Source organism: Danio aesculapii, chromosome 3 (assembly GCF_903798145.1).
Source record: "Danio aesculapii chromosome 3, fDanAes4.1, whole genome shotgun sequence".
Classification (NCBI taxonomy): Eukaryota; Metazoa; Chordata; class Actinopteri; order Cypriniformes; family Danionidae; genus Danio; species Danio aesculapii.
The window spans coordinates 13,152,714-13,171,961 of NC_079437.1; the positions used below are offsets into that span (position 1 = coordinate 13,152,714).

Here is a 19,248-nt window from a genome sequence, read left to right on the forward strand (position 1 = left end):
TATGTTGGTGGCTGTTTTTGCCTCATTGACTTCCATTATAATGACATTTTTTGATTGCAAAGCTATGACACCAAATAATCCTGCATTCTTGATTGTTGGTGTTTTTCCTTATTGGGAAGAGGTCAAACTTTTAATTTTTACTGTTGAACATCAGTTGGCAGCATTAACACTTTAGATAGGCCTGTGCAAAAAACGACTTTAATAAGAGGTTCTATGGAGTAAAACAGCAGATTATTGACCTTATTCTTCACGCATAAGCGAGCACAGCCATTTGAAAGACTTCTGGTCTCATTCACTTCCATTCAGTTTTAGACGTTAAAAACAGCTCGTTCTGTTGCTTGATGTTGCAAACGATATTTTCTTACGATATTATTCTACTTTTTATGTATAGTTATGCACACAGGTGTTTGTAGAGCAAGTAATTTGACCGTTTATTATTCGTCGTCATTTCTCCCATAGGCGACTAAATCGGACGTTCCAAAACAGTCGCAAAAAAATGAGCGCACTTCCGCATTAAAGAATAAGGTCAATAGTGTGCGTGCATAAACACACTTACTGTGTTTACTTTGTTCTGAAAGCGAAGTTGCTTATTTTTTATTTTTGTCAAACATATCGAGTGACCTAAGGTCTCTCTCACACACACACACACACACACACACACACACACACACACACACACACACACACACACACACACACACACACACACACACACACACACACACACACATATATATATATATATATATATATATATATATATATATATATATATATATATATATACCATGTAATATTAAGCCAGAAACTATGCTTTTTTTTGCACCGCAACTGATGATCAACAGTAAAAATGACAAATTTACCTCTTCCCAAAAGGCTAAATCTGAAACAATCAGGAATGCATGACTATATGGTGTCATGGCTTTGCAATTCAAAAATGTCTTTATAATGGAAGTCAATGGGGCAAAAACAGCCACAAACATAACGAAAGGGTAGTAAATTTGCCCAGAGTGTATTGATTTTTATTTTTATTTTTAATTTTCAAATATTTTCCCAAAATATGTGTCAAAATAAGATGTCACCAAAAATCATTCCATTTGCTGAAAGTTGTGGTCAATTTAAGCCTCAAAATCAGCCGAGAGTGGATGAAAACATCCCCAATAGCACACAAGGGTTAAAGAAGCTTATCTCTTTTTCACTTTAATGGTCTTAACTTGTGTTTTAAACACAACACAATCTTTGTGAATGGCCTATAAAAATAATTGAAGAACCATCAAGAACTGTTATAAGGGTTAATAATCTGAAACAATGTAATTCCTTAAATCATGTGAAAGTCTGACTGATTTTCCCTCTGGCTATAAAATAAAAACGTGAACTTTTGTGTTCAAGGGCAGAAGATTGTGTCAGTGGGCTATTTTGACCTACATTAGCAACCTAACAAAACACCCTAGCAACCGATTATTGAATTAAAATGCTAATTTATAATGCTGGGACTGATATTCAGCATATACCACATAGACTCGCTTCATCTTTCTTCAATCCTTCAGCGATCTCTTTCTCCCTCACGTTAGCACATCCCTGTCATCTGTTCAAATAATCCTGCTCCCTCGTCCCAGTCCAACTTTCCTCTCTTTTTCCTTCTCGTCTCATCTCATCTCTCTTCTTCATCCATCCAAGCGTTTGTCAATCCCTGGCTACAGATGTCCACACCTCTTCCTCTCGCCCGCTCCATATCTCTGTCTCTCTGTGCACAGATGCCCGCTTTGGCCTGCAACAGCTGTCCCGCCATGTGCTGCTACCAAGTGTTGATGCGCTGTTAGGAAAGGGGAGGGGAGGGGGGCAGCTCATGAATATTCATATTAATTTGGACCCATTCTACCAAACAGAGCCTGGCACTGCCAAGGAAGCCCCTCCCCTTGATGAGATGGTGGCAGAGAGGAACTGTGAGACTAGGCCAGACTCTGTGGCCTGATTCCACGAAATAAGACTCGATGCTAAGAGCTGCGAAAGACAGCTGACTTAAAAGCCAGAGAAATGGGAAGATGATCCCACAGAAACGTCCCAGAAAGTACCACCATTAGCGCACGGAAATATATGGAGATATATTGCAACAAAAAAAACTGATTTCATTCACAAAGATGAATGTAGCCAATCATTTAGAGTACGTATTTACAAATGAGATTTGACAAAAACTGGCCTATCATTTGGATAATCTGAAGATTCACTTCATACACATTCAAGTGTGCCAGAAAAAGGAACCAATAATGCATTTTGATGTCTACTTTTGACACGATTACGGTTTTTTAAGCTATTTAAGGTATAGTACTTGCCTTTTAAGGTATAGGCCTTGCCTTCTAAGGTATAGGACTTGTCTTTTAAGGTATATGCCTCCTTTTAAGGTATAGTACTTGCCTTCTAAGGTATAGGACTTGCCTTTAAAGGTATGCAACTTGCCATTTAAGGTATAGGACTTGCCTTTTAAGGTATATGCTTCCTCTTAAGGTATAGTACTTGCCTTTTAAGGTATAAGACTTGCCTTTTAAGGTATATGCTTCCTCTTAAGGTATAGTACTTGCCTTTTAAAGTATAGGATGTACCTTTTAAGGTATAGGATGTGCCTTTTAAGGTATATGACTTGCCTTTTAAGAATATGACTTGCCTTTTAAGGTATAGGGCATGCCTTTTATGGTGTAGGATGTGTCTTTTAAGGTAAATGACTTGTCTTTTAAGGTATATTACTTGCCTTTTAAGTTATAGGACTTGCCTTTTAAGGTATAGGACGTGCCTTTTAAGGTTTATGACTTGCCTTTTAAGGTACTGTATACCACTTGCCTTTTATGGACTTGCCTTTTATGGTATAGGACTTGCCTTTTAAAATATAGGACTTCCCTTTAAGGTATAGGACTTATTGTTTTGGAGATTAAATATTTATAATTATGTATTTAAAGCTTCATATTGATCTTTTGGTTTAAAGGTGTAACTATGAACTGTGACAATAGAAATTTATAGAATATTAGTTTTAGACTAAATGGGACCAATAATAAGTTGGAAGCATATTTGAACTATTATTCATATTGGAACTATTGGAAGATTGACTTTTACACACTGAAAATAAAATCCTACATGGGATTTAACAAAAAGTGTCTAATCAATAGCATTCACACATGCACACAAACAAAACTGGTTCATCAGTGATGCTCTGTGGTGATTGTGCTATGTCTTACCACTAAGTGGTTCTTTGGCTTATAATAATAAGGGAAACAATGTAAGTCCTACAGTATATAGCGCTAGTAATGTTTCTTACATAGCACATCTTTACTGTAGAGGCTATGTGGCACTTAAAGTGTTTCCCCTATGATTACAAGCCAAGACAAAACACTTTGGAGCCAAGCAAACAAAATAAACTGATAAAAGTAGTTCCTTTTTAAATTAAACATATTTTGATGGGGCATTTATAAGTTCTTCACATTGTTTTATTGGTTTTTACTCAGCGAAAATAAAATACCTCATGCAATCTGACCAAACCTGGCAAACCATTTGGAAATGTAAGAGTTCACATTCACAAGTGCACTCTAAAAATGGTGCTAGATGGTACTTAAAGTTGTTATTTTGCTTACAGTATAAGCATATTGGATCCACTTTAAGTGCTACACGGCACCTGTTTATATAAAGATGGGGCTGCTTAGCACCTTAACTACCCCAATGAACCACTAACGAACCATTACTGGTGCAAATAGCACTTAAATTGGTTCCCCTATGATTATGAACCCTCAACCACCACAAAGAACTGCTGAAGAATAATTTTAATAATTTTTTGTGTTCTTTAACCAGTTATTATTGGAGTTATTATTATGTTTTTTATTTTTTTTAAAGGATTTTCATATTGACGAAGTGGTTTAAACTAAAGGAAACACTAGTAAGATTTCTTTAACGGTTTTTATTGTGTTTATCTAAAACATACAGTAGATGAGAATGAGTGAAGAGTAAAATGAGAAACGCATTTCATGAGAAAATCCCAATAATGTCTCGATCATTCTCAAGTCTCTTCTCATACTCTGTTGATTTGTTAATTCTCTTGTCTCTGTATTTTTAGGTAAAGCATCTGAGGCCATAGTGCATACTGCAAGTATGATCTTTGACAAAACATAACTGAAATCTCAAATAATTAAGCCCAACCTGAGAGCGATTGAATCGTTTACTAAAAGCACCAGTACCTACCGCATTGTACATCTGTAGAGAGTGTAGCGACCACAGCAAAGTCTTGCAGGATGGAGACAGAAAGATTAAAAAGGCTGGAGCAGCTTTTAGCAGCAGAGAGCTAAGCCGGGCAGGGAAGACAGATGAGGATTGAGGAAGAATGGAGGGAAGGAGCAGAACGGTAGATGGGGCAGGAGAGGTGTATGGTGATAACAGATGAGAAAGGCTGGAGCTGGAGGAGGGGGTCAGTCTCTGGTGTGCGTGTCCTCTGCTCTCTTTCATGAAGAGCCAGGGAAGCAGATTATAGCAGGCCTCCTCTTTCAGTCTCTCCAGGGGAGGACAACCCCGCTCCCCCAGCATCCACTGGCTTTAATGCTCTGCATCCCCCTGGACCAGCCTGGATCCAGACCAGATGCAGCACTTCCACACACACACTCGCACACGCACGTACACGAACTGGACATCCCAGCCAACCCATCTGATGGATTTGATCTTGACTTTTCTTTGACCCTGCTGAACTAATATGCATATTCAGGCCAATGCATTGCGTTTCTTTGTGGTTTTTTGATGAGTTCGGTTAGTTTATCTCACTCATGTATGCTCAGATGTACACCATAAGAGCTCAGATATACAAACTTTGTAGGTTTTTGCTTATTATTGATTTTTTTAAAAAGTTTTAAAAACCAAACCCTGGTAGATGATGAAGCACATACAGTAAAAACATGATGAATCACAAAATCTAATTATCAACAACACAAGAAGTGCTTTTTTTAACTTGAGCTGGTTAGCAATCATTCAAAGCACCCTAGCAAATTATTAACTAACAAAACATTTAATTTGTATGATCATGTTTCCTCCCAAAACATTCTCCCAAACAATGTTAATTTATATTATTATAATTTTAACATTTCTAGTTAAAATTCAGTCTACATTTTTGTGAAACCGTTCAACATCCAGTACGTTAGACTGCAGTTTTTATGTAAAATGAACTTTTTGGGGCAATAGGACCGCATCAGCTTTTACTAATAAAGGTTTTTTGACCAAAATAATAACACAAAACAACTTAATAGTGTCTAATAGTATGCTGTTTTCACTTTCACGCGATAATTCGCAAATCATTCCCATATGCTGATTTAAAACATATATTATTATTATTATCATCACTGTTGATTCTTTAATGAGCAGAAAGTTTAAGAGAACAACATTTATTAAATAAATCAGCCTACATTTATCTGAAACCGCACAAATGTTAAGCATGCAGTACGCTTAGTTTATTTGTAAAATGAACACTATGGAGCTTACGAATAAGTTTATTTTTGTTTATTTTTTCTTGACCAAAACAATAACACAAAACAACTTAACAGTGTCTAATAGTATGCTGTTTTCACTTTCACGCGATAATTCGCAAATCATTCCCATATGCTGATTTAAAACATATATTATTATTATTATCATCACTGTTGATTCTTTAATGAGCAGAAAGTTTAAGAGAACAACATTTATTAAATAAATCAGCCTACATTTATCTGAAACCGCACAAATGTTAAGCATGCAGTACGCTTAGTTTATTTGTAAAATGAACACTATGGAGCTTACGAATAAGTTTATTTTTGTTTATTTTTTCTTGACCAAAACAATAACACAAAACAACTTAACAGTGTCTGTGGTTTGTAATTTAATACATTTGTAAATAAAATGAATTATTATTATTATTATTATTATTATTATTAAAAAACGCAAGAACTGTTGTTCCAATACTTATTTAAAATAAGTTGAAACAAGCTGCAAATCACTTTTGAGTGAACGTTTATTTGAAAGTATAACAAAACATACCCTAAGTAATTCATTTCAGATTCACCAAAATTTAGAGCGTGCCCTCTAATGGAAATGTCATCAAAAACGTGCATAAGAACGTTCCCGGAGCAATGTATTTTACATTTCGCAAAAAATGTATGCCTCTCATCGACATCAAGAAAAACTCTGTAAAAATGCTAGGTTCCACAGAACTCCTACATGTTTTCCCAACACAAATCGGTTAAGTTAACTTTTTAACCATTTTTTAACAAATTTAAGTGGATTAAACAGTAAACAAATAAGTTTTCCCAGTTGTTGTAAGGCAACCTTGAGTTTCCAGAAAAGCGCCACTTATAAATAAAACGTATTATTATTATTATTATTATTATTATTATTATTATTATTATTATTATTATTATTATTATTATTATTATAAAAAAGTAAGAATTGTGTTGTTCCAACTTATTTTAAATAAGTAGTTTGAACAAGCATCAAAAGTAATTTTTTGATTAAACATTTATCTGAAATGAATAACAACATAACCTAAACTATTAATTTTAGATTCGCCAAAATATAGAGAGCGCCTTCTAGTGGATATGTCATCTGAAACGTGTGTCGGAACATACCCGAAGCAATGTATTTTACATTTCGCAAAAAAATATAAGCTGAAGCATGCGTTTCCAAAGAGCCTTAGTTGTATTTACTTTTTATTTGATGAAAAGCTGAATTCTCATCTGCTGTCCAGTTTTCGCTGTCGCACAATCATTCGCAAATCATTGTGATCTTGATCTTTTTATAATCATCATTGTTGATTCTTTAAATGACCAGGAAGTTTAGGAGAACAACATTTATTTATTATAGCGTGTATTGAATAAAAATATACATTTCTTTTTAAAAATTGGAACATATTGGACATATTTACACATTAAATTATTAGCTACATGTATAATCTCAAAAACGTGGTTTTCGAGTTAAAACCTACAGCATTTTTGGACATACATTTATTTAGTCCCTCTAAAACACTCATTGTCCTGAAGGGTCCACATGTTGGTCTCTCTTCACGCTGTAAATCAGAGGCAGAAAACCCTCTTGCTGGTGTAAGATAAGCGCTGCGCTCACAGGCCTTTCCTCCAGAGACTCGCTCTCCCGAAGCAATGCTGTGCTCTAACCTGATAAGGTGAGAGAGCTGCGTTCTGCTCCAATCCTGATGAAGCCTCACCAAACATGACCAATCACAGCACATGCTTTCCGTTGTTTATCTCATCGCTGAGTAAACCTGAGCAATCTGGCATGGTCGGGTCAAGCTGAGGGGCTTAAATGCTTATTACAGCATATTCCTCTTCTGATTGTGCTACAGTAGATCATATAGCATTACCGACCAGTGAAAAAAGCTACATCCAGAACATTGTAAAGCTTTTTCTGCAATAGTTTGATCTTAACACATCAGTTTTCTGCTTCGTTCCACTTTTCAAAAACGCTTTCAAAGCCTTCCCAAGCCTTTGGCAAATTAAGCGCATGCTCTTCAGGGGACAGAAACATACACCTTTAAGATGAGAGGCACTTTGAACATGTAAATTAGGTACACTTCCTAGGGAATTGTTTTAAAGGTTGACACTTTGCTTTGAAGGTAAAAAAAAAAACCTCTGACATTTTGCTCTAATGCACTCAGTCTGTGAACTGTAGCCATCAGTCCTATATTCTCATGAGCCATCCATCACTATTAACATGAGAAATGGATGACTTTTTTATTATTATCATTTATTATGTACATTTATAACACTATTTTGTATTTTAATTATCATGAGTGGTCCATCACTACTAGAAAATAGAGAAAATGAGCTTAGAAAATGAACCAAATTACTTAAAAGAGGGCAAGAAACTGCGCTTCATACAGAAATCATTCTATTTTTTACTTTGATTGAAAAGAGCACCCTAGCAACCACTTGGAAAATCTTAACAACCACCTACAGGTAGTTATTTATTTATAATAATTAAGACGCATCTTTATGATCATTCATACTTGTAAGATAAATATGTAAACATTGTGTATAGCAAAATGATGAATGAAAGAATATAAGATGAAGGAAAACATCAGTCAAACTGTTTTGTAATGATATATACACTCACTGGCCACTTTATTAGGTACACCTTCCCAACTGCTCGTTAACGCAGATTTCTAATCAGCCAATCACATGGCAGAAACTCAATGCATTTAGGCATGTAGACATGGGCAAGACGATCTTCTGCAGTTCATCAGTGCATCAAAATGGGGAGCGTCATGGTTGTTGGTGCCAGATAGGCTGGTTTGAGTATATCAGAAACTGTTGATCTACTGGGATTTTCACACACAACCATCTCAAGGGTTTACAGAGAATGGTCCGAAAAAGAAAAAATATTTAGCGAGCGGCAGTTCTGTGGGTGCAAATGGCTTATTCGTGTCAGAGGAGAATGGCCAGAGTAGTTCGAGCTGATAGAAACTCAAATAACCACTCGTTACAACCGAGGTTTGCAGAAAAGCATGTCATAAAGCATGAATCATCTCAGACTGGTTTCTTAAACATGACAATAAAATTACTGTACCCAAATGGCCTCCACAGTCACCAGAACTCAATTCAATAGAGCACCTTTGGGATGTGGAGTAATGAGAGATTTGGAGGAATGGGAGATTCACATCATGGATGTGCAGCCAACAAATCTGCAGCAACTGCGTGATGCTATCATGTCAATATGGACCAAAATCTCTGAAGCATATTTCCAGTATCTTGTTTAATCTATGCCACGAAGGATTCGGGCAGTTCTGAAAGCAAAAGGGGGTCCAACCCGGTACTAGTAAGGTGTACCTAATAAAGTGGCCAGTGAGTGTATATATATTTTTAGATATTTACATATGAGCATTGCTACTGTAATGGTGGTAAATCATGAATAAAAAATATATATGGTTACTTTCCTGCAATTAATAAAACATTAACTATGACTTTTTTCTAAATAAATTTCCTAGGATTAGGGACGTGCAGTGTGTGTGCTTTATGATTAATAATAAACTAATAATAGACAGGCAATAATCCTATAGTTAATAGTGAGAATTATTACTTAAACTGAAGTGTTACCAAACACAAATCTCAAAAGAAAAGACCAATATGCTAATTAAAAAAAAAGAGAAAAAGGATGTCATACAGCAGGATTAACCAGTTTTCTGTAATTCAATTAAAGTTAAAATACAAAATATAGTGTCATAAATGTAGATATTAAATAATAAGAAAAAAGTTATATATTTCTTATGTTAATACACTGTAAAAACCCAACAGCCAAGTTTATCAAATGAAATGAAATGAGTGTAGTTATCTCAAATTACTGTTAAGTTAAATCTACTTATTTGAAAAGAGTTCTGAACTCCGTGTTGAAGGTAATGAGGTAATTAAATACCTCATTACTTCAACTTAAATGGAGTAGGTTCACAGTACTAAATACAATTAGTTTTTGAACTCAAATGGTTTGTTGCAGTCGGTTTCCTCAAACAGTTTGAGTTGCCTTAACTTATTGGGTTTTAAAGTACTCGGTGGGTTTGAGTTCTCCATTTATTGGGTATTACTGTGCTCACATTGCTTCGTTTACTCAAATGGATTAAGTTCGCATTACTCAATAGGATTAGTTTTTTTTTACTTAAATGGTTTGTTACAGTTGATTTCCTCAAATGGTTTGAGTTACCTTAACTTAATTGATTTTACAGTACTCAGTTGGTTTGAGTTCTCTTCATTTATTGGGTTTTACTGTGCTCAAATTGCTTCGTTTACTCAAATGGATTAAGTTCACAGTACTCACTAGCATTATTTTTTTAACTTAAATGGTTTGTTACAGTTGATTTCCTCAAATGGTTTGTTACCTTAACTTTTTGGGTTTTACAGTGTAGTAAACAGCCTTTTTCTTCATTTTATTGTACAGTGTTCATATTTATCCTGCAATGTCCATTTTACATGCATAATATGAATCATCACTTAATCGAATGAAATTCGAGTGGCCTTTATGTACAAAACACACCTGTAGTTGGTTGCTAGGATTGTCTAAGTGGTTGCTAGGGTGCCCTTTTTTTTAATCAAAGTGAAATATACGATGCTTTCTGTATGAAGCGCAGTTTCTTGCCCTCTTTTAAGAAGTAATATGGTTATTTTTCTAACCTATTTAAGTAAACACCCTTTTTTTTCTTTTATTGTACACTGTGATCATATTTATCTTGCAATGTCCATTTTAAATACATAATATAAATCATCGCTTAATCTAATGAAATTCGAGTGGCATTTGAAGGTCTTTTTCAGCTTATAGTGAAAGTTGTAATAGACACTGTTGATTATGCAGGGCAGTGTAATGTAAAAGCATGTACAGTTGACTTTTTTGGCTGTGCGCGGTAACAAGAGAGAGAGGTGTAATGGTTAATCCAGGCTCAAATGCTTCTTTTGCTTTAGGTTCAGGGAACTTTGCCTACAGATCTGTGATTATACTGTGCACTACCTCAGCGTTTGGCCCGGTTCACTCGCCAAGGTCAGCATTCCTGGCCCCGGCCGTTGCTTAGCTGAGTCTGAGCTTCAGCGCTGTGTCTATTCAGCTCCGAGTGGCCCTGCTAAATTAAAGACAGGCAGTCAGAAATTAAAGCCAAGCCCAGGAACAGACAGCAGAGACTAAATTCAATCTGGGCTGAACACAATGAATGACTCCTCCTGTCTGAAGAGTCTATTTCCCTAACTTTACTTTATAGGTTATTTCTTAAAGTACACATGTGCATCACTTAAAAAAAAAGACATTTGTTGTTTGTTCATATTGTTTATTAGCTGAAACAACACAATTCTTGAGCTTTTTGGGGGACAACTTAATTGTTTTATGCTCAGTTCACTTAATTTGTTATAACTAATAAGTTACCTCAATTGCTTCATGTTGTCCCAACACAAATTGATTGTGTAGAACACAACATTTCTTTACAGTGATATACTTATTTGCTGTTTAGTAAATATTTATTATTATTATTATTATTAAAATGGTGGTTGTTGTTGTTGTTGTTGTTGTTGTTGTTATTATTATTTTATTTATTTTTTTATTATTATTATTATTAAAATGGTTGTTGTTGTTGTTATTATTATTATTATTATTATTATTATTATTATTATTATTATTATTATTATTATTATTATTATTATGGATGACTAATGAATTTGGAGAAATTAGGAGGGATGGAAAATCTTTTTGGGGATGGATGCAGATCATGGTTTTATTTAATTCAGCTGCAGTAATTTGAATAAATCCTGGATGTTTAATTCTGTTAAAATATAAAAATATATCAATATTTTTCAAAGTCTTTTATATATATATATATATATATATATATATATATATATATATATATATATATATATATATATATATATATATATATATATATATATATATATATATATATATATATATATATATAAATTATATTGTATATTATTGTAATATATTTTCTGTATGTAGGCTAATTACTCGGATTATCAAAATGTATGAGACAAAATATTAGAGAATTGTCATTTTTAGGTAAACCTGGCATATTTATTAGATTTTTTTTTTGTTTTGTTTTGTTTGGATGCTTTGTTTTATGTATTTACTTTAGTTATTCATATTTTCTTCCTCACTTCCTCTTTTTTCTCTCTCTCCCTTTTCCGTTTTTTCTTTTTTTATCTTTGTTTGCGCGTTTGTAAAAAATAAGTTGTGCTGAATTTAGTTAATCGGTTATAAAATATAAATGAGTATGATTTATAATACAGAATTTGAAAGTCGTGTTTAACTAAAGTGCGCTAGAAATGCACCTGCGCTTCTCATCCTCGAGTTCCTCCTTCCGTTCAGCATTTACTTCTGATCTTTCCGTTCAAATATATCAGAACATTAACCGTGGATCTTTATTTCCTGTCTTTTTTCCTCTTGTACCTTTTCTCTTTTTTGGTGTTTCCCTTTTTGTAATCCCGTGCATTTTTTATTCAGAGATTTATTTTAAGAGGCGGATTCAAATCATATTCTATTTGTCGCGCACATTCTCAAATAGAATTATGTCGGTATTCTAATAATGACGCAGTTTAATAGTGCATTTTAAGATTGCCCAAACATTATATTTAAATTTTAAACAATCCCATTATTTTTTTCTCCAGTATATGCTAGATTACATCACACTAAACACGTTCTCTTCGATAAATCCGCAATGAAACACATACATTGTTTTAATTTCGTTTACATTGAATTGGTTGTTGTTGTTGTTGTTTTTTTTTATTTTTTATTTTTTTATTCTTTTGCTAAAGACTGTGATTGTGGACAGTTAGACTATACTAATCACCGAGCTGATAACTGTACTAACAAACATTTTGCCATCGAAAAGCCATAGCCAATACTTCATAAACGAAATATTCATTTATTGATGTTCATATACATATATCTAACATAATAGCATATGGGCTGTAATGTTTAATAAATTATAGCCTACTTATTAAAATCAATTTAAACTTGTTAATATATGAACAAAGCTTGTATATTGAGCAATTATGGTATTAATATACTGGGTTTTGATCGATATTGCGTTTTCAATTGTAATTAATTATCAGCTTTATTTAATTGTCAATAATTATTAACTATATTTTAGATTTCTAAAATATAAATATTGTAAAGTTTCAACGTTTTATTTTAAGTAATGTTTTAAAGCTAACATTTTAAAACGACGCTCATTTTTTTATTTATTTGTAATTTGTATGCCCTAACGAATATTAATCATACAATCACACACACCCACACATCCACACAACCACACATATGTAGCATTTCGTCATTCGTTGATTTTCTTTTCTGCTTAGTCCCTTTATTAATCAGGGGTCGCCACAGCGGAATGAATCACCAACTTTGATATTTTACGCAGCGGATGCCCTTCCAGCTGCAACCTATTACTGGGAAACAGCATTTCGTCATTTAAAAACAAATTATAAATCAATAAGGCGGAAAACATGCTCTTTAATAAAGTGTTTGTTAGACATTGTTCTTCTTTAAAGGACATATACTTCAAAGTATTAAGCTTATAGGCTACTTGTTGGTTTCAGACCAAAAATGTAATTAATTATTCGTTTTATTAATTGCTTTATTTGTTTTGTTTTCTTTTTTATCAGGCTTGTTTATTGTATTTTTTATTCCATCACATTCTTAGACTGCAGGCCGTGAGATACAAACAAATAACTAGCTAAACGACAAATTAAAGGCATTTTTATAGCATAGAGAAAATTATATTAACTAAATAAATATTTAAATCCCTTCCCAAAACGAAAAATGATCAATGCTGCACGATAATTTCTACAAATAAAAAACAAAAATCGCCCGGAAGCGTTATCCTCCTTTTTATTATTTTATTTATTTGAATTGTTGTTCTTATTTTTTATTTATTTCTCTCTTTGCATATATTATTTTGTCAAAAGAAAAAGTGATTTCCTTGATAATGTAGTTGGCAGGTGCATCAGAGCGCGCTTCACTGAAGGTCAGCGCGCGCCTCTTTCAGCTCTTTCTTCTGTTTTAAAGCCCAGGTATGTTGAATTAATTAAAACAGCCGTAATTAACGCAGATTCTTCTTACATAAGAACATCTTTACGAGTTCACCTTCACACAAAAAAAAGCAAAAACAAAACAAAAAAAAAACATCTGGCAAATGTAGAATTAAGTAAGCCTAAAAGCCTGGCTATATGATTGTTCAGTGTAACAAGATTTTTATTTCTTGTCATTTGATGATCAAATCGTAGAATTACCTTTAAATAATAATAATAATAATAATAATAATAATAATAATAATAATAATAATAAATTGTACACCCATTTAATATTTTTAAATAATGTGAAGTCGACAGCAGATCATTTGTTTAACTCCACGGTTAATGAACCAGATTTTAAATGAATCATTTAAGACCAAATGAATCGGTGACTGACACACACCTGCTCACTTCTGCTAACTAAACACGTTCGACCAATGCACACGTGTTTATTTCATTTTTACACTGACTTTAAAACAAGAAAAAAGTAATTATGGTCACACACACTTAAATCACTCCATACACCTTAATTCGCGAATTTCGTTTATCATTGTGGTGGTCGCCTTCAATTTATAACCATTTCTTTCTATCTACCTCTCTCTCTCTTTCTGTCTCCCTCCCTCTCTCTCTCTATCTCTCTTACTCTCTCCGGTGAACGGTATAATCCCCTGCCGTCCCTGCTTCACTCCAAGCCCGTATTTAATTCCCTTAAACCCCCAGCTGCCGTTCTGGTTCCTCTGTGAACACGACAGACTGTGAAGCGCTGCCGGTTATTAATAATTCACCAGCCACTGCACGAATCCATCCACAGATCAAGCCGACCGTTCTGCACGGGCCACGCAGGGCTAGCACGTTTATTCTGGCATATACTCTTACTTATAGGCTACTTAACATACATGAATTAGTGATTTGAAACGTTAGCGCGTTACTCGCTCCGGCGACGTAAACAAAAAAAGCTCCATATTCCGCTCACGCGCCGCGTAGTCTGCAATATCCCGAAATGACGTCCTCTCCATAATAATTGATCGTGTAATCCATGCACTGAGGAGGAGGAGGAGGTCATGGAGATCACCCTGAGGAGGTCTCCAGTGGGATGGATGGAGATCGAGCATCAGTTCACCCAGAGTCCGTGAGCTGAAACTGCGCAGAAAGTTGCTGTCGGCGCCGCGCGGAACGATCTCGACTCACGCCGGCAGAGAGACGCTCAGACAGGGGGAGAGATTGGCACCGGAGAGCTTCGCCGAACGGAAGAGCGCTCGTGCTGAACGTGCACGTCGTTTTTTAGGGTACCTGTTAAAAGGCGCATTCCTCCGAAAGTTTTCGTGCGCAAAAGTTGGTCATTTTACGCGATCCTCTCGGGCCCGTCCCGCAACCCGGTTCTTCTGCTTCCGGTATCAACGGAGAAAACCGACTCGTTTGCTGTTCCTCTCCCACCACGCTCCTTTTTTTTCGGGGCAAACTTTTCTTTTTTTCTAAAGGAGTAAAATGGGTCTTTGAGACTGTTGGCAATATTCCCCGCTCCACAATGGTACGTGCTGTGTAAATCAACTTTGCTCTTTTTATTTCTGCTTTTAAACTGCTGCTAAACACGGATTTATATGCCAGGCAATCATTGTTCCAGATTGATTTTCGGAGCTCTGAAAACTGTAAAACAGCATGTGCTCTAGTTTTCATTCGGCGCTTTATGCCACTGTGCGTGCGTGTGTGTGCATGTGTGCGTGTGTTACTGTATAAGAGCGCTCTGTTATTTCAACTTGAAGTTGTTCATAATGACTGCGAAGTTTGAAACTTTGCAGACTGTTTTTTTTTTTTTTCGCGTGCTTGCGGTGCAGCAAATGTACCACACAATCTGTGCACGATCTATTAATCAAAAGTAAACACGGAGCCATGCCTTATCAGAATGCAATATTTAACTTTGTCCCTGCGGCGCTTCAACTTTAGTCATCCAACTCTTTTATGCCGGTGGATAATCAAGTGTTGCGCAGAACAACAACCCTTCAAGTTTGCATGCTTTTCAGTGTTATTGCGATTACAGGCGACACATGCACATGCAACATGCCATTACTGAAATTGTTCCACTGCGCAAGCTTGTCACAGGACGACTGTCGCCGCCCACATGTCGTCTGTCAAAGAGAACAAAAGCTCTGATGGGGTTTATACATAGAGCAATGGGTGAAACTTATTTCTTGTCCATACCAACTTTGTTTTCTGCGTGCACGTGAAATCGTTGAATTGTGTTTTGACTGGCACTGCATTAATGCATTGCGTGGTTTGTTATTCTTGCAGTTTACTTACTCTGCATGCACTGTTCTGTCTTTTTTAATTATAGGAGAACACACTGATGCTTAAATAAGTAAACAAATTACAATCAGTGATAGATTTCTGTATTGACTTCAATTTTTTTTGTTGACGTTTTACAAAGCAATATGATATCAAATATTTTGTTTTACTTTAAAACTGCATGCTTTTTTAAAATTTCTATAGGTCTGTCAGTATTTGGCTGATAGCACTTGATCACTTTCTTTAACATGCTATAATTAAGTTAATTAGTATCTGACTTTATTCAAGCAGCAAGTTATTACATTATTATTATTATTATTATTATTATTATTATGCTCGGAATGACACCGGCTTCTTATGAAAGATAATACGATGATCTACAAAAGGCATCATTGTGGGGAAAAAATATTTGTCAGCTTTTATTTGCATTTGAACAAACACATTAAATCTGAATTTGCCAGGGGTGTGTATAGTTTTGGGCTTGACTGTATAAGTATTTGTAGACTTATAATAATTTTTGGATATCTCTTTCTTTCTAAAAGAAATCATAGTTTTAGTGGGAGGCATGGGACGATAACCGTTTTCGAAGTATACCGCAGTTTGGAAGAGTTTTAAATACCACTATAAGTTTTCTGCTATATAGATGCTGTTTTAAATGGTAATGAAATCTGTGTTTTTGAAACTAATGAAGACAGCAGAAGTCAACTATTTATCTGAATTATTTATCCTGACATGCTTACTGTTCGAAATATTTTAAAAGGTCTTCAAAGTAAAAATATGTTGTGTTCAATGAGGGAAATTTTTTTATTTATTTTTATTTACATTTTTTTTTTTACTCAGACATTTAAAAAAGTTATTTTAGAATAGCAGTAATCACAATACAGTGAAACCGTGATATTTTTATCCAAGGTTATCATACCGTCAGAATCTTATACTGGCCCATGCATGCCTAATTACTGATAAAAAAGGTGCAAAAGTCTAAAAATGCTATTGTAAAAACTCGAATTTGTAAAAAAAGAATAATTTTGAGCAGAATGTTGACCAATAAGTCGTAAGTGTTTATTAAGTCAGCTTGATTTTTAAAGTCAGTTTAATGTAATGTAAGTGGAATGGCCTATAAAAATAATTTGATTCAATTTTAAATAAAAAAAAGAAGCACAATTTTTTTCATCTCTTGATTTTTTTAGAAGGTGTCTAACGACACCACCTTGTATACTTTACTATTTATTTACCGCTTGTGTTGAGCTTTTATTCCTCAAGTGACTTTCTCATCACCACCTGTTTTTGGAAGTCTATAATAAAGGAGCAATGGAGATATATATGCTCAGCATATACAAGTACACCCCTCACAAATCTATCTTTTTAAATTCATATTTTAATACAATATTATATTTGTGCACGTACATTACATTAGTCAGTACTCAAGCCAAATCTGGAGCTTATCTAACAAAATAACTTATGATAATGATCCAAAAGCTAGTACACCCAAATTAATGTTAAAGAAAAATATTAAATACAAATTTAAAAAGAAGGAAAAATCAAGAGATTTTGCAATATTTTACTTGAATTTAATTGTGTTCTCTCTTAATTTTTAAACATGTTTGGTGACTAAAATATTACTTTGATAAATATATCTGTTTAATAAATCTGTTTTGTTTAAATGCACCAAAATACACCTGTAGTCACTGCAGAAATGGATAAAAATATTCATTTTTAAAATGGAGTGTACTCAATGCTGAGTACTATATAAGTATTTTAGTAAGTATGCATATTAACATTAAATCAGTCAATGAAGTAAAAGTTACTTACTTTAAATGTAAAAAGCTTGCTACCATGATTAAAAGCTTAATTCTACAGTTCACTGATATTTTATAAAGAGGCCCACATGTGAAATACACATGCTGCCATTTCTTTGAGTGTTTAACAATTTATTTGTAGAGAGCAAATTTACCAGTCAGATACTATAATTCAATAGCATGCAAACTAAAAGGCAAGGACGATGCGTTTAAAAAGTCTTATCAGTCGGTTTTGGGATCTTCAGGAAGGAACATCTGTTCAGTGTTAGCTCTGCTCTAACCTCAGCGAGCTGCATTTTTACTTCTCACCAGTCAGGCCACAATAAGCCGATCTGAGGAAACATCAAGCTATTGGCAATCAACTAAAGCACTTTACCCAGGTGTCCTCATTTCAGAGTCTACATGTTCAACTAATTTATGCATCGGCCTTCTTTATTTTCAACTCGCAGCGCACACAGTTTTCACTTCTTCTTCTCTTCCACTAGCTTCGCAATCCTGCTCATATTCAACTGCATGACTGACGCAATATATATAGACTTGTACTTGTTGATGATTTCCAGATGGGCCTGAATATCAGCACATTAATGTGGATAATTATTTGTTTACTCGCTCTCTTAAATGGCACCAACCCAATTAGGCCACTGCAGAAAGAAGCGAGGGAATCTATTCAAAGCTGACTCCACATGGGATTAACGTCTTCTCTTAAAAAAAAAAAAAAAGCCAATTTAATTAAGCTTCCAAACAACAATCAAAGATATGAAGCGAGATAGTTCTTTTAAAAAAAAAAGTTGACAGCTAGTTGCATTGCAGCTACATCAGCCCTCCGTCAAACATCTAAATGCATCTGGGAGACACTTTGATGACAGTTGAAATGAGTAGAAAAGTACGATAACAAACAATGGATCCTATAGTTTGTTTACCAGAGCGATTTTTTTTTTTTTTTTTTTTTTTTTCTTTGTCGACTGCAAACTTGGCAGTGAAAGCAGAATACAGTTTGTCTTTGATTTGAAAATCCTTTATTTTGCTGTCAGTGTTTGATTTGTTTGACTGAGTGGATGAGTATGGAGCTAGATCAGTCTCAAAAATAATACATTGACAAAATATTATTCATACATCCTCAAGTCACATTTACAAAGACCAATTCATAAGTTTAAAACATGATTTTTTCCTCCTTTGTCAATTGGTGAAGTTTTTTCCTCGCCACTGTCACCACCAACTTGCTTGGATGGGGACTTGTGGAGCTGTGTTTCTGTGGATTTGCTCTTCAGAGTTTGAACTTTCAACATTAAAACTTAAACCACACTGAACTGAACTAAACTGAACTTCAACTCTGAAATCTGGACTTTACTAGAAATATGTTAAGTTGCTTTGACACAATTTATATTGTGAAAAGCACTATATAAATAAACATAAATTGATAAAAAAAAAAAATACACAAATCCAATTCATAAGTTCAAAACATATTTTAATAATACACAAATCCAATCCGAAAATTCAAAACCCGACCAATCAAAAATACACACATCCAGTTCACTAGCTTAAAACACGATTCGTAAATGCACAAATCTAAATCGTAAGTTCAAAACATGATTCAGAAATACACTAAT

General features: G+C 34.4%; 1 protein-coding gene and 1 long non-coding RNA gene across 7 annotated transcripts in view; one reads left to right on the plus strand and one right to left on the minus strand.

Annotated features, from left to right (window-relative positions):
- Positions 1 to 996: 996 nt before the first annotated feature.
- LOC130220915 (uncharacterized) overlaps positions 997 to 19,248 on the minus strand; it is a 49,466-nt gene continuing 31,214 nt past the window's right edge. Inside the window, exons 1-3 of one of the 2 annotated variants that reach the window (XR_008836244.1) lie at positions 14,856 to 14,939; positions 10,495 to 10,603; positions 997 to 1,813 (exon numbers count right to left, since the gene is read on the minus strand). This is a non-coding gene — a long non-coding RNA (uncharacterized LOC130220915). Of the gene's footprint in view, positions 1,814 to 10,494; positions 10,604 to 14,855; positions 14,940 to 19,248 lie in introns of those variants that run through there. The other variant, XR_008836243.1, reaches the window with a different exon arrangement.
- nfixb (nuclear factor I/Xb) overlaps positions 15,009 to 19,248 on the plus strand; it is a 276,181-nt gene continuing 271,941 nt past the window's right edge. For all 5 annotated transcript variants that reach the window (XM_056453183.1, XM_056453178.1, XM_056453179.1 and 2 more), the window contains exon 1: positions 15,009 to 15,093. In XM_056453183.1, the coding sequence (XP_056309158.1) occupies positions 15,091 to 15,093 (3 nt within the window). In that variant the 5' untranslated portion in view covers positions 15,009 to 15,090. The remainder of the gene's footprint in view (positions 15,094 to 19,248) is intronic.